General features: G+C 50.4%; 1 protein-coding gene across 8 annotated transcripts; it reads left to right on the forward strand.

The window, feature by feature from the left end:
• Window positions 1-499: 499 nt before the first annotated feature.
• Window positions 500-20,928, forward strand: LAS1L (LAS1 like ribosome biogenesis factor). Of its 8 annotated transcripts, XM_069464335.1 has the most exons (14): window positions 518-806; window positions 1,524-1,649; window positions 2,611-2,680; window positions 3,466-3,547; window positions 4,814-5,098; window positions 5,439-5,485; window positions 6,314-6,423; window positions 8,588-8,673; window positions 9,436-9,642; window positions 9,984-10,131; window positions 15,170-15,735; window positions 18,511-18,661; window positions 19,204-19,340; window positions 20,627-20,667. In XM_069464335.1, the coding sequence occupies exons 1-13, from the start codon at window positions 616-618 to the stop codon at window positions 19,325-19,327; spliced, it is 2,193 nt and encodes a 730-aa protein (XP_069320436.1). In that variant the 5' UTR covers window positions 518-615; the 3' UTR covers window positions 19,328-19,340; window positions 20,627-20,667. The 8 variants fall into 8 exon arrangements, with proteins under 8 accessions (XP_069320429.1, XP_069320428.1, XP_069320430.1 ...); XM_069464334.1 differs by lacking the exon at window positions 19,204-19,340 and having other exon boundaries at window positions 20,627-20,928; XM_069464328.1 differs by lacking the exons at window positions 15,170-15,735; window positions 18,511-18,661; window positions 19,204-19,340; window positions 20,627-20,667 and adding exons at window positions 9,035-9,085; window positions 12,387-13,251 and having other exon boundaries at window positions 500-806.
• The last annotated feature ends 387 nt before the right edge of the window (window positions 20,929-21,315 follow it).

Below are 21,315 nucleotides of genomic sequence, written 5' to 3' on the forward strand. Positions count from 1 at the left end.
TGATACCAATTTAGAAGGCAGGGGCCCTGGATATCTGCCAAAAAAGCAGATTTTTTTCAACCCAACTTTATTTATTTAGATATTAGATATTCTCCCTGTAGTCTCGCTTCAGTGTCCATAATGTTTTACTGGGTTAGGTCCTGATTCATGGCAGTAAAAATATACTTAAAAATCACATTTCCGGGAAGTACACTGGCTGATTACAATCCCTCCGCTGCCCGCCACGGGGCGCAAAGTAAAATTCCTCCTGCAGTCCAGACACATTCCATCGGGTCTCGTTGCCCATTAGCAATCAGGAAATTAGCGGAACCTTGAGGCTGACCGCTTGCACCTGGTAGTGTTGATTTGCGAGAAGAACACTTCCTCCGGCAAACACGTAACCTCGCATGTGGTTAGGGTGGCCCCTAACGCTCACGTTCCCATTGGTCACGCTGTCGCTGGAAGGCGGGCTTGCGTAGGGGTCACGCTCTCCAATTGGCTGTTGGCGCGGCGGCGGTTTGGAGTGAGGGTAGCACGTTGAGCTGAAGACTGTGTAGATCGCCGTGGCACGGGTCCTGGCCTTGATCCCAGTATCTGGTGGGAATTCCGGGCCGGGCCAGGTCTGAGTCCCCGGGAATGGATCTCATGTGGAGTGCGTGGTACGGAAAGTGGGTCAAAGTGAAAGAATTGTCGCCATTCTGGGGTCAGAGCATCGTGGTCGCCTGGCTCACTAGGGCCGAGTGGGACCAGGTGACGGTTTATCTGTTCTGTGACGACCATAAGTTGCAGCGCTACGCGCTGAACCGCATCACCGTGTGGAGAAGCAGGTAAGGCGGCGGGCTCCGCCTTCTTTCCTGAGTGCTGGTGACGCCTCACCTCTTTGTCGAGTTTCTATAAGGCCATATTGCCCAGGCTTTCCCTAAATTGCCTATTGTCCCTCTTCAAGTGCCTGGAGGTAAAGCCGCAGCCAAACTCTTGCTGTCATCCCGTTTGTGGATGGAAAGTAAGGGATTGTGCCTCAATAATTCTCTTGTTATATCTATGAGCTTTACCCCTTACCTCCGAAAAGTGACCTTCTCCCAACTTGAGTAGGGTCCCAGAGGGACCAGTGGAGCCTGATCCAGGGCTTAAGGAGTAGGTTAGCACTCTGGATTGGATTTCCTATTTGAATCAGGGAGGGCAAGGGCGCCTCAGTCCAGCTGGTAAGAGTGAGTTGGCGGGCAGATTAGTGAGGGATAAAGGGCTTCTCTAGCTGAATGGGTTGAGGGTTTCAGGCTGAAAGAAAGGGGACATGTCCACACAACTGTTGATTTACAGTCTGGCAGTTAGGTGTTCTGTGTTCACCCTAGCCAGCCCCTCGTCCCCTGTATACTGTTGAATCTCACGGATGTTGCCCTCTCACCTCCCACCTTCTTGTTCTGTGTCTGTTCATGCACTCTTGACCCAGTATATGATGGGAATAGCCTACAACAACCTAGGTTCTGAGGTGGAGGGTGGACTAGTGTAAGGGGCCTTTATGATGGTGCTGGACTGTGGCCCTTTAGGTTAGGCAACGAACTCCCCCTGGCAGTGGCTTCTACTGCTGACCTGATACGCTGTAAGCTCATGGATGTAACTGGTGGCTTGGGCACTGATGAACTTAGACTGCTCTATGGCATGGCATTGGTCAGGTAAGACCTGCATGGGTAAGGGTGGGGATTGGCTTGGGGGGCGGGGAGTGGGGGAGGCAAGTGATAATCCAAAGCTTGGCTTCAGGTGCCACCTGAAGAAAAACCCTGCGTGTGGGTCAGCCCGTGATTATTGCTTGACTTGACAGCTTTTGGTACGCCCGTCAACACATTCTTCTTTTTCTTCCCTTTTCCTGAAAGCCTTCTCTCTTCCATTTTTCTTTCCTTGGTATATGGGAGTCGAGGGGTGTTCAGACCAGGTGATCTCTCTATGGGTCTGATATTTTTTTCTTCCCCTTTAACTCATCACCCAGAGGAACTTTTCTGAGTGGGTCTATGTCCTTGCCTGTGATTTAATGTGGACTTTCCAACCCTACCCTTGTCTATACCTAGCACCACCCTTATTCCCCTTCTCTCCCCCATGAACACTAAAAAGTTGCTGAGTTGTAAAAGTGGAGTTCAGAGTTCCTGACTTACAAAGTGGCTCATAGTGGTTCTAGCTGTTTCATACACATTGGGAAAAAGGTTCCCACTGAGTTTTCTCATCTGTCAAAGTCTTTGCTCATCTCATATACTGTTCCTCTTGTCTGCTTTGAGAGCCTTCCTTGCTTTTCTTACCTTCTCCATTGTGCTCCATGTTATCATCTGATGTAGTTCTTTGTAGCATTTATAATATATTACATTTTAGCGTAATATATTATTATGTCATGGTTATTTATCCTAGACCGAACTCTTCAATGCCAGAGCAGCGTCTTATTCATCCGTATGGCTTCAGTACAGGGCAGACTCTCAGTAAGTGTTGGAGTGGATGGAACCATCCCTGCTCTGGCTGACACCAACCATAAGAACAGGACAGGACAGTCAGTGGAAAGGTTGTGGAAATGCAAGGTGTCAGTAACTCAGCAAGGTGTTTTGAGTAAAACAGTGCCCTGGGCTGTGCCACTTATTTCTCCCCCAACCCCAGGTTTGTGAATCTTATCTCGGAGAGGAAGACAAAGTTTTCCAAGCTCCCTCTCAAGTTCCTGGCTCAGGAGGTGCGTATGATAAAGTGGCCTTGCTCAATTCTCTCTTAAAGAGGGCTTACTGAATGGGGAATGGGATAATGTGGGCACATGGTCAAACTAGCTCATCCCATCACTATCAGCCAAGTCCAGCAAGAACCGCAGAGCCTCAGCTTCCAGCTTGAAAGAAACAGCATTGCTCCATTGTTCATGACTAGTTTCTCAGAGGGCTTGGCCTGCCCAGCTTGCTGGGTATGGCCCAGTGAAACTCAGGAGCCGGAATGTACCACCAGATGATGACAGGAAAGAGGTGGCAGTTACAGCACTTACCCTTAGGATGACAGTCTGAGGGAGGAGACAGCTCAGCCCAGTAGCATAAAAATGCCATACATTCCTGCCCTGATTGAGTATATGAAGTGTGTAGAGGTCCCGAAGGCAGGCATGCAATTAGTTATCTGGGGGAGCTTCCTGCAGGAGGTGTGGGAGGGAGGGAAGGGTAAAGGGGACCCGTGGAGAGGGATAGGGCAGAGGGAGGCTGAGGAAGGTGATTATTGATGCTCATTCACAGGAATCTCTTTATTGGAAGAGGGCAGTTGGTGATTGGGGAAGATGGGTGCCTTTTCTGATTTTCAATACCACCTCCACAGCACAGTATAAAAGAATCCAGAAACCTGGTTTTTAATACTGGCTCTGCCACTAAGACTGGAATCAGTTTCTTTATGTGGAAAATGGGGTGGGGGGGTCAGGTGAATTCATCTTTGGGTCCCTTCCAACTTTAATATTTGTAATTTTATACTCATGCCCTCCCCTATAATCAGGTGAACATTCCGGATTGGATTGTCGAACTTCGCCATGAGTTGACCCACAAGAAAATGCCTCATATAAATGACTGTCGCAGAGGTGAGTCTCCAAGGGGTATACCTATCTTGGTTAAGCCCTGAGGCCGGCATTGGAGGTACCTGGGAGTGAAGGGGCACCTGGGATCAGGGCTGGGACTGGGGTGACACAAGTGAGGCACTTACCTTGGGCACAACATTTAAGGAGGGGGGCAAAAGTTTCAGTAATCAAGATAAATAACATTATAATGTGGAAAAATCCAGGATAAAATATCAAAATTTTAAATAAAACAGGGTTATTAGGCTGGGCGTGGTGGTTCATGCCTGTGGGAGGCCATGGTGGGAGGCCGTGGTGGGTGGCTCATGCCCGTGGGAGCACTCTGGGAGGCCGAGGTGGGAGGATCGCTCGAGGTCAGGAGTTCAAGACCAGCCTGAGCAAGAGCAAGACCCTGTCTCTACTAAAAATAGAAAAAAAAATTAGCTGGACAACTAAAAATATATAGAAAAAATTAGCCGGGCATGGTGGTGCTTGCCTGTAATCCCAGCTACTTGGGAGGCCGAGGCAGAAGGATTGCTTGAGCCCAGGTGTTTCAGGTTTCTGTGAGCTAGGCTGACACCAAGGCACTCTAGCCCCGGCAATAGAGTGAGACTCTGTCTCAAAAACAAACAACCCCCCCCCCCAAACAGGGTTATTATTACTGGTTTCGCCTTTGCTTCAGGCTCCAACATGGCTTGGCAGGGTACTGTTCTGATTCTGTTTTGATACCTTGACTAAAGAGGTTTTTGGCCTCCCCTTAAATTTTGCTCCTGGGGTTAGTGCCTGGTTAGCCTCATTCCCCTCACCCTAGTGGGGGGAGAGGGGTGGGTTGAGAAGCATGAGCCATCAACAGTGTCATGAACCCAGGAGTTCTTTGGGCACCCACCCCATCCCAGTTAAGAATCCCTGATTTAGCCTCATCCCTTGTGATGGGGAAACAGAGATCTAGAAAAGGGAAGAGACTTGGTCAAGGCCATGTAACTAGCTAGCGGGGCTGTATCCTAGTTTTCTCACAGCCCCTTGCTATTTTTGGCATCCTGTTTCTAAGTCCAGTATTAGTTATTTCTAGGAAAGGTGCTGGTGCACAGAAGGCAAAAGAACAGGGATAACCCAGAGTGAGAGAGGCTGCTTCTGGATATTTGAGATTTGAGTCTTCTTGGAGCCAAGCCCCTTCCCTGTGGCCTTCCTGTAATAGTCACAAGCTGAAGCTGGGGGCTGAGATGTCTCAGGGCCTGCTAGCTGCTTGCCTGTGGCTGGTCCTACGGCACTGTCTTCTTCTCTCCTCTCCTCTAGGCTGCTACTTTGTCCTGGATTGGCTCCAGAAGACCTACTGGTGCCGCCAACTGGAGAACAGCCTGAGAGACACCTGGGAGTTGGAGGAAGATGGGGAAGAGACAGATGAAGAGGACCAGGAGGAAGATAAGAACTTCATTGTCGATGACATCACAGAACAGAAACCAGAGCCTCAGGACAATAAGAAAGATGAAGACTCAGCTGTCAGGGCTGATGGAGACAGCAAAGGCAGTGAAGACATGGATTCTTCTTACAAAAAGGCTCTGAGACATAAAGAGCTATATGGTAGGTGTCCTAAGGGGCAGACAGTGGCTCATGAGCCTGGAAGGCTCAGACTTAGAGTTAGCACTGGCTATTTCTCTGACTCAGCATTTCCTCTGGTGCAGTGGTGAATCTCAGCTTAAAAAATTGTCACAAACTATCTTCCCTGGCTAGTTTCCATAGTGTAGTGGCTATCACATTCGATTCCATAAACCATCTTCCTTGAGCCCTGTGAAGTAGGAGGGGAAGGAATTCTAGTTCCTAATTTACAACTCAAGAAATGAGGTGAGAGGGGCTCAAGAGGAGCCCAGCAGGAGCATGGGTCTGGGCTGGCAGTCATATTTGTCTTCCCTTCTGTTTCCAGAAAGAGCCCGAGAACTGCTGGTGTCATATGAAGAGGAACAGTTTAAGGTAAGAAAGTGCCCTTGACCTGGTGTGCTCTCATCTGCCCCAGCCATTTTTTCTTCCCTCTTGCCAGCTACCTGAGAGAAGTGTTGAGAAGGAATTTGAAAGAAAAGTGGCAATGCATGAGGGAACTTCTCAGAAAGAGAGAGGGGGGAACTAGGAAGGATACAAGAGGAGCAGAGTCCAATTGTCTGATCCTCCACGCCGATGGAAGGAGCACATGATGAAGTTTGTGGATAGTCTGCCCCACTGGGTGGGTGGTAGGGGACAACTGGGAATGGGTAGTTGTATGACCCTGCAGTCCCACAGCTGACCAGCAGGTGGGGCGAAAGAGCTTTCCTAGATCAGGTAAGCAAAGGGGTGCTATTTTATTAAGAAGGGAGGTAGCTCAGAAACCATTTAGTTCAACCCTCCCTTTTCACAGACAAAGAAATTGAAGCCATAGATAAGTGAAGGGACAGGCCCAAGGTCACATTATACAGTTAATGACAGAACCTGGGTTTTCTGATTCTCTTTCTTCTATAACCCATTGCCTCCCCTTGACCCTTGGCCTAATTCAGACATCTAAGTATTGGGGTATCTGGTTGTTGGGAGCCACAGGAAATTCGGTGGGGGGAGGAAAGAAGGGAGGAGGAGGAGGGGAACGTCTGACTTTTGAGATTCAGGTTATTTTTAGTTCCATGGCCAATAGGGGAGTTGTGGGCCTACCCCTGCATGCCCTGCCCTATCCCCTGCAGGGCAGTGCTGAGAGGTCCTATGGGCAGGGAGCTTGGAGGGGTGGGGGTGGGTTGCCTGGCTGAACCAGCCTTCTGATGGGACCCTCTTTGCTGGCAGGTGCTGGAGAAATTTAGGCATTTACCTCAGTCCATTAAGGTGTGGAATGACCCATCCCCACGTGTAGAGTGCATCCTGGCAGAGCTCAAGGGCATTACATGGGAGAACAGGTGTGTAACTAGGTAACCAGGGGCTGCCTATTCTCTAGGGTAGAGGGTAGCAGCTCCACTGAAATCTGTTTGCATATCCTAGTTTGCCAGCCTCTGTTGTACAAAATTCCAGGGGTAATCTTGATCCCTCACACAATGACCCTACATTTGGCATGACCCTCTGGTGGGGATTGCATACTCTGAGTCACTAGAATGGCCAGAGGCAGGAATGCCCACTATCATCCATCCCCTGGCCAACCTTATTCCTCTCTGTCAGGTGGGACGTGGAGCTCTTGGCAACTGGGAAAAGTTCTTGAACCTTACCACCTCATTGCCTAGCCCTTGTCCAAGTTTGAGGTAAAATGTACATGGTGGGCACTGTTAGTCTTTTCTTTCGAACTTCTTTTTGGGGGGTGTCATCATTTGCTGGGTAGTCATGGTTCAGGGCACAGAGGAGGAGCCTTCTCTCAGAATGGCCATGAGCTTTCTTTTTTCTAAAAAATAGTGCTTAGTTCAATTCAAATAGTATCTCTATCCATTCTTCTTTTCTCCCTAGCTCTTGGGGGCTTTCCACCTAAATTCAGCTGGAAAAGGCTTTGGGGAACTTTCCCTTAAGAACCTGTGGAGGCACTACTATACCTTCCTGGCTAGGGAAAGGTTAGAAGGGATCTGAGATGGAGAAGAGAGTGTGGTTAGGTGGTATAGGTGGCAGAGCGGGCCTGGATGGGAGTCTTCAGTGTAGGCTGGGATTATTCCTGGAGTCTTCTCTTCATTCCCAGGATACTAGTTCCAAAGGTGTTTTATTGGTATCTGCCCAGCCTAGGCTTCTTGGCTCCACCCTTAAGCAAAAGGGTGGATGGTGGCCTCCTTAGCAGCTGGGAAAACTATCTTTGTGCCCCTCCACAGTAGTGTCTGCCTGGTAGTGCTGAGCAGGCAGCTGGTTGGCTCCTTTAAGCATTCTTCTCCAATGTTGACCCAAGGAGATGGGAGATAGATGGAAGGACAACTATTTCCTCAAGACTGATCTGCTTCAGGGAGTGATCTGAGTATGTCAACTTTCTCTAAGTATTAGGACATCTAAGCTCTTTTCCCCTCTCCCCAGGCCTAGAGAGTGTCTGTGTCCAATTAGTGTTGTCATAAAGGAATACCTGAGACTGTGTTTGTAAAGAAAAAAAGTTTATTTGGCTTACAGTTCTGCAGAAACATGACATTGGTATTTGCTTCTGGTAAGCGCCTTCCACTTCTCATGGAAGAAGGTAAAGGGGAATTGGTGTGTGTAGAGATCACATGTCACATGGCAAGGAAAAAAGCAAGGGGTTGGGGGGGGGCAGTGCCAGGCTCTTTTTAACAGCTAGCTCTTGGAGGGGGAGAGGAAACCAATAAGTAAGAACTCACTCTTAAACGTTACCACAAGGATGGCACCAAGCTATTCATGAAAGATTGGTCCTGTGACCCAAACACCTCCCATTAGGCCCTACCTCCAACATTGGGGATCAAATTTCAACATGAGATTTGGAGGGGACAAACATCCAAACCATAGCAGGGAGTCTCTTGGGGAGCCACTACCTCCGGAGGAATCAGCTTGCTATTGCTGGTGTAGGTTTGAGCTAGATGGAGATAAGTGATTACTCCTATAGCCTACTCGTGCAACCCCTCTAACTTTTCCTGGGTTCTTAGAGTCCCCAGAAATAAGGCCTATGGATCATACTTGGTGCAGCAATTGAATCTCCAAGGTTTCTTCTTCTAGGATCTAAAAGAAGGCAGCCTGGAAGAAGGGGAGGAGGAGGGGACTGGAGAATGGTCAGAAACAAAAAGACCCAAGTAGAAACTGAAGTCTAAAAGCCCTTGACTCCATGATCCCAGAAATTTAACTCTTTCTTTTGTGGACCTGGGACTTTTCCCCATCTGTGTTTTGAGGCTTGTGTAGCCACTGCTGCCCTCATTATGGGTCTTAGATCAGCATGTACTTGGTCAATGCTTGTTCAAAACCCACTGATCCCAGCCTCAGGCCCAGCCCTTGACCCAGGAGGCCAAAGCCTGAGATCTGTCAACTGCCTTCTTACCCCCTCCTACCTGCCCACTGCCCCCCGCCCCAGAGGTATTAGCTGCCTTGGGGATAGGTGAGGGAGTAGGAGAGTGTCTTCTGCCAGCTTCAGTTTGCTAAACTAGCATCTTCTTATTCCAGGGAGGCTGTGCTGGATGCTTTTCTAGATGACGGCTTTCTCATCCCCACATTTGAGCAGCTGGAAGCTTTGCAGATAGACTATGAAGGTAGGGTCCTGGAAGCTCACTGCAGTCTTAGGGTTCTATGTTTCCTGGGCGGGCGCACCAAAGGTGGGCTGGGGGTGAGGTCTGTGTCCTGCCACACCATGGGCTCTGGAAGCCCCTCAGCACTCCTGTGAACAGAACATGTAACTCCACTGATTTGCAGTTGTGGGGCTGTCCTTAGGTGGTCTGGAATGGGGTCGGGTCGGGTCGGGTCGGGCGGGGTGGGGTGGGGTGGGGGGGGTTGGGAGTCTTAATGCCATTATTGTGCCATGTTAATTGTGATTTAGCCACTAGCTAGAGAGCTAGAACAACAGAACTGGAAGGGCCTTGTGAGGTCATCTAGTCCAACATCCTCATGTTACAGATTGTCAGACTGAGGTCCAGAGAGGGGAAGGTACTGATGCAAAGTCACACAGTGAGTTATTAACAAAGCTGAAGCTAGAACCAGAGCTCTTTTTCTTTTATACTTTTTGAGTCAGTTATTGGTTGTCAGATACTAACTGTTTCTCTCTCCCTGCTGTTCTGCTCTCCTCTTTCCTTCTGTTCTGCGGTGGCAACTCTGTTGGGGGTGGTGGGGCTGGCTTACACGCACGCACATACACTCTTTCTCTCTTACTCTTTCTCTTTCACTCTGGTGCGTGCGCTCGCTCTCTCCTTCTCTCCCTCTCTCCCTCTCCCCCTCTTCCCTTCTCCCCTTCTCCCCCCTGCTCTCTCCTGCTCTCTCTCTCCTGTTGCCCCTCCCCAACGGTATCCCTTACAAACCAGAAAACGTGGACTTGAGTGACATCCTGGTGCCAAAGCCGTTCTCTCAGTTCTGGCAGCCCCTGCTCAGGGGCCTGCACTCCCAGACCTTCACGCAGGACCTGCTGGAGAGGATGCTCTCCGAGCTGCCAGCCTTGGGGGACAGCGGGATCCGATCCACCTACATCCTCAGATGGACTGTTGAACTGATCGTGGCCAACACCAAAACTGGTGAGGGAGACTAGCTCTAGCCCGAGGGCCTAAGGCAACCCAGGGAGGAGCATCTACTACTGTCCTCAGCTCTCTGCTGAGAAGCACCAGGCAGACACCTCCCTTGTTAAAGGTTTAGGTTTGCCCAAGAGGGCCCCACAGCAGCAGTGAACAAATCTCCCTCTTCCTTTTTCTTCTCAGAGCCAATTAAACTGGGCTGGGTCAAAGTGCCCTGAATGCTTTGAGCAGTTGGAAGGTATAGGTTGCAGGGGTAGGGAAGGACAGAGCCAAACTTTTCAAGATGAAAGGCTGGGTGGGGGGCTCACTGGTTCCTTCTCCTCAGGCTCTGTCTTCTCTCTCAGGACGGAATGCTCGCCAATTTTCTGCAAGCCAGTGGGAAGCAAGAAGGAGCTGGAGGCTGTTCAGCTGCTCCGCCTCCCTTGACTGGCCCCGAGTGGTGGAGTCCTGCTTGGGCTCACCTTGCTGGGCCAGCCCCCAACTCCTTCAGCTGTAAGTCTCTTGAATTCCATCTGGTAAGAGGGTGAGGCCCTGCAAGCCACACAGCCCTAGAATGGCCAAGTTGGAAGGGCCTTTTCAAGGACAATCTAGCCCAGTCCCCATCCCACTGACAGATGGGAGAACTGGGTCCAGAGAGGGGAGGGTAGGATATTCTTGCTTAAGATCATACAGCTTAAGACCCTACTGAACCGAGTCCAGTGTGAGAATAGATGACACAATCTCCCTATAGTGCTTAGCACAGTGGCCTGCACAGAGTAAGTGCACAATAAATGGTAGCTGCTGTTTATTACTGAACCCAGGTCTTCTGACTCCAAGCCCAGTGCTGTCTCCTCTATTATCTTCCCGAAGTATACCTGTGATAGTTGCTTAACAACCTTTAGTGGCTCCTTATTGCCTTCCTGGTGAAGTCTAGGCTTCTTAGCCTGACATTCAAAGATCTTTCTGATTCTGGCCCAACCTATCATGGTAACCATACCTTCTGTGCGTCCCCTTTACCCAATCCACCCTGGGTTTTGTGGTCAAACTGAATATTGCACTGGTTCCTGTAATACCTGTGGTTGTCTCCCTTTCCTTTTCTCTGTCATTTCCTGACCCTGAGCCACTTCCCTCATACTCATGGAAACCTTTAGCACCTGATTATCTTCCTGCTTTCTGCAGCAATATCTATTTCATTTGGGTGACCCATGCAACACTCTACAGCTCCTCAACTCCAGTGACTTTCATTCTCCACTACACACAGCAACCCATTTCTATCTCCTAGAGCTGTTCCACCTCTGAAAGCTGACATTCCAGCATCCCACTTGGTGACCACCACCTCTTGTCCTTCTATTGCTCACCCTCACATCCCATGACATCTGCTCTTTGCCTGCATCAAGACCTCCATCCCTCCATATCCTATCCCCCTCGACCTTGCTTCTCCTTGATCCTCTCTGTGGTTGATCACTTCAGCCATTCACCATCAGAATCCTCAGCTCTGCCCACCCTTTGGCCATTTCTGACTTGCAAACTCCCAAGGTGGGATTGATCCTCCCCATTCTGCTTTCCCTGCTCCTCAGCCCGGGTAGCTGAGCTCTGCTGGAGAAAACCACATAGCCCTGCGGATTGCTGCCATAGCAGAGGTATGATTTTTAATCTCGGGCCAGGCTTCAGTTCTGCTTGTCTGAACTTTTGTTTTCTGACCACTTTCTCTCCCATTCCCTGACTATTCTAAACCCTTATCACTCACCTCAAGCCCCTCCCCCTCTCCCATTTCACCCTAGCTTCCTCAAGCACATGGAGGCATCCAGCAGGGCCCTCTCGACCTGAGGTCCAGCCCTTGTGAATTGACCTGCGGCTGTACTCAACCTTCTCACAAGTCTCAGGATGAGATGGCCTTGCCCCACCTCAAAGCCTGCTCCTCCACCTGTGCTCTGGAGCCACCTCAGCCAGCATTGCTGGGGCCTCACCCCAGCCTGTCCCTTGCTCTGCTGGCTCTTGCTCTTCAACCTATGAACGTGCCTGAGTTTTTCTCACCTTAAAACAAAACAAAACGATAACAGCAACACAAGCGAAAACTCCTTTGATCCTGCATCCCTCTGTTTTGTTATTACCAGTTTATCACTCCCTCCCTACCATCAGAACATCTCAAAATAGTTTATACTCAACAGTCTCGATTTCCTCACTACCCTTTTACTCCTCAACTTCCTGCAATTTGGCATTCACCCCCAGAGTTGCTTTGACCTCCTAATTACCAAATCCAGTGGGCCCTTACCAGTCTCTGTGTCGGCTGTATTGATGCTGTTTACCACTCCCTCCTTGAAATGCCTATGCTTATTACTAGTTCCTATAAAGTGCTGAGGCCCAAATCTCTTTATCTAGCCCAGGCCTTTCCCCTAAGATTCAGCCTCCTATACTCAACTGCATATTGGACATTTCCCCTTGAATGGCCCACAGGCGCTTTACTGTGACCAAAAGAGAATTGATCATCTTATTCCCCGCTTCAACTCCAAAGTAATCTTCCTCCTCTGTTGCCTATCTCACTTGGTGGCGGCACCATCTACCCTGTCCTGTTAACTCTCGAATACTCCCGAAATCTGAGGTTTTGTGTTGCTGTGTCTACTTCCCCTAGTATCTCCTTCCCTCTATCACACTAAGCTTTTCAAGGGCTCTGCATTTGCTGTCTATGCCCAGCACACCACACAAGTCCAGGACCCAAATAGGCCTCAGTAAACACTGAACTGAACTCTGCTCTGCTATCTCATTGCCAGCATTGCTGTCCTTGGTGGGAGTGCCTGGGGAATGAATGAAGTGGGAGTCTAGATGAAAGGACCCTCTTACTCCTTGATCCCCCATTGAGTCTGGAAGTCTTTCTTGAACCCTCATTGCAATTGGGGCATAGAGGGATTTATATGATAAAAAATGTGTCCTTGTAGACAAAGTCAGTCAAGGCAAGATCTCCAGGAGATGGAACTGAACCAAAGAGTCATATCACCAGATGTGTGTGCTCTAGGCTAGACATGACATGGATGGGTGGGAAACTGGGAGGAGAACCAAAAGGGCCTGAAGGAGTCAGAACAACAGAGAGGAGGCATTTGAATGATTCAAGCAGGAGAAAGAATAAAGGAAGTTTCAAAGTCCAGAAGGAACATGGCATATCTATGTAAGGGGGGGGCGGGGAGGAAGTGAAAAGAGCAGCATGGAGAGGTTTGGATAGGTGGCCTTCAAGGTACTTTCCAATCCTAAGTGCTTGCAGAGTGGAAGCTGCTGGTCTTGGAGAAGTCTGGACCACAGAGATCTCCCAACCCAAGCATACCAGAGGGATGCGACACATGCCAGCAGTAACATTGGCTCACTTGGGTACGATTCCTTGTGCACAGATCCTGCCTTTCCCAGATAATCAGTGAATATAGTCCTAATCACCCCATTACACACATTGGGGAACAGAGGATTTGCCCAGGTATTATGCTGCAAGTCAGAACTGGGACCAGGATCCTGATAGCCTGTCCTTAGTCCCATTCTCTTCTATAATGCTCCACTAGATTGTACTATTGCAGAAAGCATCTTTCATAGACACACATGGAACTTGGCTTTTGTTTTCCCCAGAGAAAAAATAAAAATATCACTGGCAATTAAGTGTCAGGCATGGTGCTGTGTTCTTTTGTAGAGCTTATTTCATTTAATTTGACACAGCAATCTTGAGATGTGGAGGTATTACACCCTTATTTGACAGATAAGACATTGAGGCTCTGAGGAGTGACATGACTTACCTAAAAGTCACACAATTTGTTAATGGTGGAACAGGGATCTGGGCCAAGGTCTTGTGAGTCCAAAGTCCACTTTAGTTCCATCAGCCTGAGCTGTGACCAGGCATACCCAAAGAATGGGATGTGTTTTAAGATTTGAATCACCCCTACTACACCATAGTGGTCAGACGAGACAGCTCAAGATATATTAATCACACTAAAGAACCACCGTGAGAGGGTAGAGTTTCTCTCTGGCTTTTTCTCTGATAAAGCTGGAAACTTTTAAAGAGCTTCCCCCTCAGCCAGCTAGTATGTTTAATTCGAGCCGGTGTTCTCTTGGAATATGAAGTTAGCCCTGCAGAGAGGGTCTCCCCATCTCCCACTGGAGCCACTAGCCTCCAGCCCTAATCCAACTGACCAGTGACCAGTCTGTGTGTGCCCAGAGAGAAAGTAGCCCACTGAGCTGACAGCCCCTTGGGAACTGCCTGCAATTCCAACTCGATACATCTAGAAGGAAACTCTCCATCCCTCCACCCCACCCGTGTGTCCCGCAGTGACTGGGTGCCTGTTTGGTGCCAGGTTCTACGTGAGGCTCTGTGAGGGGTGCTCACTCTCTTCCTCCCCTCGAGCTCTCCTTCCCAGCATCTCTGTATCTGTTGGTGGTTTGGCTGTTAGCACCGTCTTTTGTGTGCACGGTGTCATCATCTTTAACTCTCTGCCTGACCCTGCCATCAGTCACCAAGCCCTGCTCTCTGTATGTCCTTCACAGCTTCTCTCCCATCTCCACTGCCCGTGTCCTAGGTGAGCCCTCCCCAACTCTACTCTGGACCATGGGAACAGGCTCCTCCCTGGTCTCCCTGCCTCCAGGCCCCCCTGTCCAGGCCACCCTCCACATGGCCAGTCTCCACATGGCTGTCACCATGGTGATCTTAACCTGTGTTCAGAGTTAGCAGGTGACTCCCCCACACCCCAACACACACATAAACACTCTCTCTCTCTCTCTCACTCACCCACCTTCCTAGCTTTCTCTTCCTCCCACGGCTCCTCAGCACTGGTCATGCCTTCCAGCTGGGTTACTTTCACCGCATGCAGGAGCACCCAGTGCTTGCTTTTGTCTGTGGGCCTCCTGGGCCCCACCTGCACGAAGCCCCCCTTGGTATCTCCTGCCCTCCTCGTGCTTTCTGCCTCCCCAGTAGGTCTGCAGTGCTCATCTGGCCTCCCTCCCATATCCTGCTTCGTCTTGTCAACTGCTGCTTTTTTTTTCTTTTTTTCCATTCCAGGCTGGGCTGTAGCTACTCCCGTTTAGGGATCATCCTTTGTATTCCACGCAGAAGGAGCCCAGCACACTTCCAGGCATATCCTTGGAGCTCAGGACAGATGGCTCAGCTAGGCCAGAGGAGAGAGGGATCTGCCATTCTCATTTCCAGCCCTGCACGTTTATTGGCTGGTTTGTGTATTTACATAGCATCTCGGTGCAGACTAATAGCTATCATTTATTGCATGCCCACTATGTGCCAGGCACTGTGCCAGGCATCCTATGTGATCTTTCTTATTTACTCCAACAACCGTATACGTTAGGTATCATTATTGTCCTCATTTTACTGAGAATGGAAGTGAGGCACAGAGATGAACCACAGAGCTTGTTCAGGGTCCATGGTTCTGTTGTTTCTATGTTCTGTCTGCTCTACTGCACTGCCTTTCAGAGGCAGGTCTGAAAGCTCAGATACCAAGTTCAAATCCTAGAGTGTTGGGGTGTGAAGTGACTTGAGATTTTGAATCTTTCCTACCCCATCCCTCCCTTTGCTCAGCATCTTCAAAGCCATGGGGCAGGTCCTGCCAGACGGGGAGCAGGAGAAGCTGCTGCGCATCTGTTCCATTTATACCCAGAGTGGGGAAAACAGTTTGGTGCAGGAGGGCTCCGAGGCCTCTGCCATTGGGAAGTGTCCATATACGCTAGACAGCCTGTATTGGAACCTCAAACCAGCTAGCTCCAGCCTCAAGTCTGAAGCAAAGGCCCAGCAGCAGCAGGAGGAGCAGGGCAGCATTCTTGATGTCAAGGAAGAGGAGAAGGAAGAGAAAGAGGTCTTTCAAGACCAGGTAGAAGAGGAAGAAGAGGAGGAAGAAGAATATGATGACCAGGAGGAAGAGGAAGGATATGAAGAGGACGACGAAGATGATGATGAAGATGATGATGAGGATGATGAGGATGAGGATGATGATGATGAAGATGATGATGATGATGATGATGAAGAGGAAGACAGAATGGAGGTGGGGGCTTTCTCTACAGGGCAGGAGTCCCCCACTGCTGAGATTGCCAGGCTCCTGGCCCAGAAAAGAGAAGCTCTGCAGGGTTCTGCATGGCAGGTTAGCTCAGGTAAGAAGCCTGCTATCCACTTTGTCCCCACACCAATTTCTTCCCTCTCTGGCTGGTTCTTGAGGCTTCTCTCCCCCTAGGAAAGAGACAGAAAGTAGCAGGAGGTGTTACCAGTGTGAGGCAAGCTTGGGAGGCAGCCTGGAACGTGGATGACAGCTGGCTTCCCTTCCTCTTAGGATGGAGTATATGAGCACACCAGGGGCCATTGTCAGCCTTCTGGCTGCTTTATGTAGGGAGTACATTCTGGGATGATGGCGTGGGAGTGGGCACTGGGCCGTAACACAGGCAGGAGAAAGCAAGAGGAAGGGGGTATAATATGTATATGGTTCTGTACGTGTTTTTATGTGCATCAAGACACAGACTGCTTTCTATGTATTTGTACATGTGTATGTACACATGGAGGCTGGCTGGTGGTGAAACAGGATTTTGCTATATTGGACAGGGCATGAAGTCAGAGAAGTGAAATCAGAAGGGAGACTAAGCAGTACTGTGGTTTTCAGGTGAGCACACAAGTTAGTGAGACCAAAGCCAAGAGGGGGGTGCAGAGAGGGTTGGTGATAGAAATCTTCTCCTTTGAGGGTGGTCTTTGGAGTATTCTTGTTTAGGTTAAGTAGCAGGAACCTCAAAGCAGGGAGACCCAGAAGGAATGACAGAACAGGCTGGTGTGTGTGCATGGGCACATGTGTGTACACATACACAGGTACATACGTGTACACACTAGAGGCAGGGGCCCAGTCTCTGTTGGAGCCTGAGGGAGGGAGGGAGGGAGGGAGTAGGGAAGGCAGTGGCAGGGAACGAGAGGGGAGGCAGTGAATTGGTTTAAGAGGAAAGGTGTGACCTTTGCCCTTGTGTGGATGGGTGTGGAATGGCTGGGGTGTAAAGGCCATAGTGCCAGTGGTGGGGGTATGCATTTATGACTGTGTGTATGAGTGTTTGTGTGTCTGGTCTTGCTGGACAAACCATGGCATGGTGACAGAAATCTCTTAGGCCAAGGAGATCTATGTTTGGGGGTCTCTCTAAATATTGAAAGGGAGGGACATTGACATAGGCAGGGGTGTGTGTGTGTATGTGGAAGAGAGAAAAGAGGGGGCAGTGAAAGGAGAAGTCATGGTAAAGTGAGCTGTCATGCAGCTATGTGACCATGCACGCACAGTCATGTATGTTTTTGGAAGAGGAGGCAGGGCCACCAAGACCCATGAGGGCCAAGAGGTATCTGTATGAGGGAGAGAAGTGGCAGCAGTGAGAGGTGGGGGTCTATGGAGGGACATGGGAACTGGCAGTGAGACAGCCATCCAGAGGTGGCCTGTGTGTCTGTGCTGTCACTAATGGGACATGTACAAAAGTGACGTAGACAGGGTTAGGCATGTTAATAGTGGGATGGATGGTCAGGTCAATGACAGAGAGCCCATGTAGGGAGTGGCCTCTGTGCATGAAGTTGTGTCTGTATCATAGGGCGATGCAGGGCATTAAGACAGCAACAGCTTCCTGTAAGAGAGCCAGTGGAGGGGGATGAGTGGGCATAGCCCATCCTGAGGGGGCTTCTTCAGCCCTTCCTGAGAGGCTTCTCCCCGGATTATGTAAAAAGCTGGTTGGGGATTGATACTTCACAGACTGCCAGGGGCATTACGACAGGGAGAATTCTTTGAGTGCCAGGGAGATGCAGGAGGCCAGGAACAAAATCTGCATGGAGCTCACCAGTGAAGGCTTCATCTGAAAACATTCAATGCATTTGTGTAAGGATGAGGAGGGGGATTTAATATGCTGTGTGGAGGGGTGTCTAAGTGATAAGACAGAGGGGGTGGCAGGGCCTGGCATGGCCCATCCTAAAGTAGAGTATGTGCATGTGTGTGTGTGAGGGGTGAGGGATGTGAATGTGGAAAGGCTAGAGCATTCTCTTTCCCTCTCCCCTTTGCCAGTGCTCCTCCCGTGTGTGTGTACATATGTGTGGGGGAGCAGGGACCTGACGATTCATGGTTTGTGTGCCAATGAATGAGGCAGGGGGTGAAACTGGGGACAGGGAGTGAAACTGGGGACATTCAGTAAGTCAGAGTTTGGTATATGTGCTTCCATGTACATACTTGGGTGGCCATGGGGGGTGGCATGTACAGTGAGACAGCCCTTCCAGAGGGGTGTTCTCTTTTTTACATCTGGGGGCAAGAAGCCCTTGCAGTGGGGAGGGGAGCAAACTACCTCTGAGAGAGAGCCCACCCTGAGGTGGGCGTGGGTGTATGTGTGCCTCTCTGCAGGCATGGCTACTAAGAAAGGATGTGGCATTCAAACAGGTGGGGTGTGTGTGTGCATGTAGATGTGTAGGAAATCTAGGTCGTTCTGATACTCTGAAGTATCTGTGGGTTTGGGGCGGGGAGAGGTGCTGTGGGAATTCTGGGACCTCCAGGCCCTCTAGCGGGGAGAGAGAGAGTGTATGTGGTGTGTGTGTGTATGTGTGTATACACAGGCAGGGAAATAGGCGTGAGGGTCAGAGAGAGGCTGAGGCAGTGATATGGCCCCATCTGAAGATGTTGTCTGTGTGGGAACATGCCTGGGGAAGTGGGAAAAGAGCAGAGAGGAACAAAAATGTGTCTGATTTTTTTGTGTGTGTGTGTGTCTATGTGTGTAAACATATAGATGGGAAAAAGGAGTGAAGGTGGAGAAACCCAGAGATCCCGCCCATGCCGAGCAGGTTGAGTGGGGTGGGTGGTTGGACAGGGTGGGTGTGCCTGTGCACTAGAGAACCAGCTCATCAGCCCACTGTTGTCAACTCCCTTTGCTCCACAGAAGATGTGCAATGGGACACATTCCCCCTAGGCCGAATGCCAGGTCAGACCGAAGACCCAGCAGAGCTCATGCTGGAGAATTATGACACTATGTATCTTTTGGACCAGCCTGTGCTAGAGCAGCGTCTGGAACCACCAATGTGCAAGACTAGGTGAGTGACTGGGGCAGCAGGATCTCTCAATTCCCTTTCTCTGCTGCTTGCGAGAGGGAGAGAAGGAAACAATGTGGGGTGGGGGAGGAGGTAGCTGTCCCAGTCACGGCCTAAATGAGTGAAGTATAAGCTCCAGTCCCTGGCTGGGCCCTTGCCAGGACCCCCTGTCCCTAGTGTGGGGAGCCAGTGAAGTAACTGTGCAAAGCTGGTTTGGCACCCCTCAGATTGTATTCAGTTCGTGTGTGTGAGTAGGTGGGTGGATGGGTGGGTGCATATATGGGTGTGCGTTTTGGGAAGAGAAGGGTCCATAGCATTCAATGGATTCTGTAAAAGAGTCCATTGCTCCTAAAAGGTCAAGAACTGATACTTTAATCCAGCTTTCTTATGTTCCTGAAAAGAAAACTGAGGCCCAGAAAAGGGAAGGGATTTGTCCAAAAGTGCACAGAGTAATCAGTAGGCTTCCTCACACTGTCCAGGCATCTTGGTAGCAAGGCCTGCACAGGGCTCCATGTTCTCCCTCGAAATTCACCTCTGGATCACAGGTGTGGGAGCCCTTGGGTCAACAGGGAGCCAGGAACCAAGCAGCCCTTGCCGAGGGGCTATGCTGGTAGCACAAAGGAGCCCATCCAGAGGGCCTATACATTCCGGAATGCTGGGCCATTGTGACCAGAAGAATCCTGTGAGTACCAGAGAGAGACCCCTGTGGGCCCCTGAAATCGAGAGTTTATCCCTGTGCTGCCTGCCCACTCCCTGGGAGATGAGCATTCTGGGAGAGGGCTGTAGAACCCAGGGGCCTCAGAAGCAGGCCATGCCCAAGGCAACACCATGGACTCTGAGAACAGGGGGCAGCAGACCTCTTTGGAGAAGAGAGGAGGCAGCTGGGGAAGCCAGGTTGTCTATAGATGGGAGTGAGGTTCACATGTCTGAGAGAGAGGCCCCCTCTCCCCTCAGTCCCAGCCAGTCCGGTCCTGGGTGAGGCTGGCTCTGTGAGCAACAGGGTATCAAGGGTGCAGCGTGGGTGGGTGGAGCTGTTCAATCAAGCAGGAAGCTGATCTGGCCCAGCTCCCCACACTCCAGCCCAGCTCCCCACACCCCAGCCCAGCTCCCCACACCCCATGTAGTAGGGAGGCTTCCTTTGCTGGGGAGGGGCATGCCCACCCCTGTTCCTATCTCAGCTCCACCCCTGACTTGGCTCTTTGGCCTTGGGCAAGTCCTTTCTCATCTCTGGGCCTCAGTTTCCTTGTATGTAGGGTTGTGAGTTATTGGATGGGTTGAGACTAGATCATCTCTAAGGTTTTTTTCAGCTGCAGTAGTGTAACCATGGATCTGCCTGAGGGGAAGGATGATGGCTTTGCTCTCAGTTATCACCCTTATCCAGCTACAAGGACCTTTGACCTGCAGGGAAGCACGGGAAGCACTAGTATTTTGAGCAGGGCCAGGGAAGGGAGGGGAGAGCTACCCTCTCTAGAAGCAGTTTTGCAATTGTGGAATGGGAACTGGGCCTAGCCCTACAGCTCGAGCCTGGCCTTGGTCCACTTAGCCATCTATTGAGTGTGCGAGGGATCCAGCCCAGAGTCTTCTGGGCTCCCAAGCTCTAGTGCCTTGAAAGGAGGCCCTGTTAAAGAAGCCACTTTAAATGTCTTCCTGGGGGTGGGATGGTACAGGGTCCCCTCCCCTACCTCAACCCAAATAGCTCTGCTTTTATATGGTTTATGTAGTGGAACTCTGCATGCATAAAGCTTCATTTGAAAAGTTCCATTCCTTCCCCCTTCCATCCATTCCTCAACTGAGAAGTCAGAGCCATCCCTGGGGCTCAGCTGAAGTTGTCTCTCAGATTTCCTCCAGTCTCTATAAAGCAAGGCAGGACGGTGGGCCTTTCCCACAGATACACACATCAAGCACCCTTGGCCTCACTAGAGCTTAAAGCTGCCTCCTTCCCTGACTAACCACCCACTCTCTCTTCAGCACCCTGGGCCTGACCTGTGATGTTGGCAGTGGCAACTGCAGCAACAACAGTAGCAGCAACTTTGAAGGCCTTCTCTGGAGCCAGGGGCAGCTGCATGGGCTCAAAACTGGCCTGCAGCTCTTCTGATGCCAGCCCTGGTGCAAGTGTTCATCCACCTCTGCCAGGGCAACAGCCCATGCCCCAGTGTACCTGATGCTCCCTGAGACAACCTGAGAGACAACCCGGATCAGCCACATCAAAGCAGCTTTCCACCACAGTGGAATTCTGAATGTCGTTTGGGTTTGTTTTGTTTTGTTTTTTGAAAAACAATAAACAGGTAATTGTCATTTTGGTGTTTGTGAGATGAAGGAGATGGGTGCGGGGACAGACCAATGAGTATTCCCTTTACTGTGGGAGCTTCAGAGAAGGTGGGATCATAACAGGGTTTTGAGCAGGAGCTAGGTCCTGAGGCCCCATGGGCCCACTGGCCCTGATTGCTTCCACAACCAGGCTCCACCCATACCTTCTGCCTGACTCCTCAAACCATTTCTGCTGTAGTATGGTGCCAGCTCACTTGGAGGTATCAGGCCCCAGAGGAGAAGCATAGCTGGCCACTGAGCCTAGCCAGTAGCCAGGTAGTTTATTCATGGCCTTCCTGCTGCTACCCAGCAGGCTTCCTGTTCATCTCCCCACCTGCCCTCACTGGGCA

The sequence above is a fragment of the Eulemur rufifrons genome, chromosome 30 (assembly GCF_041146395.1).
Source record: "Eulemur rufifrons isolate Redbay chromosome 30, OSU_ERuf_1, whole genome shotgun sequence".
NCBI classification, from domain to species: domain Eukaryota; kingdom Metazoa; phylum Chordata; class Mammalia; order Primates; family Lemuridae; genus Eulemur; species Eulemur rufifrons.

Bases quoted from the DNA above. Each gene is read 5' to 3' on its own strand.
- LAS1L (XM_069464334.1), top strand. From the start codon at position 616: ATGGATCTCATGTGGAGTGCGTGGTACGGAAAGTGGGTCAAAGTGAAA. The intron at 1,650-2,610 runs GTAAGACCTGCA...CCCCAACCCCAG, and splicing joins TATGGCATGGCATTGGTCAG to GTTTGTGAATCTTATCTCGG. The intron at 10,132-15,169 runs GTAAGTCTCTTG...CCCTTTGCTCAG, and splicing joins AGCCCCCAACTCCTTCAGCT to CATCTTCAAAGCCATGGGGC.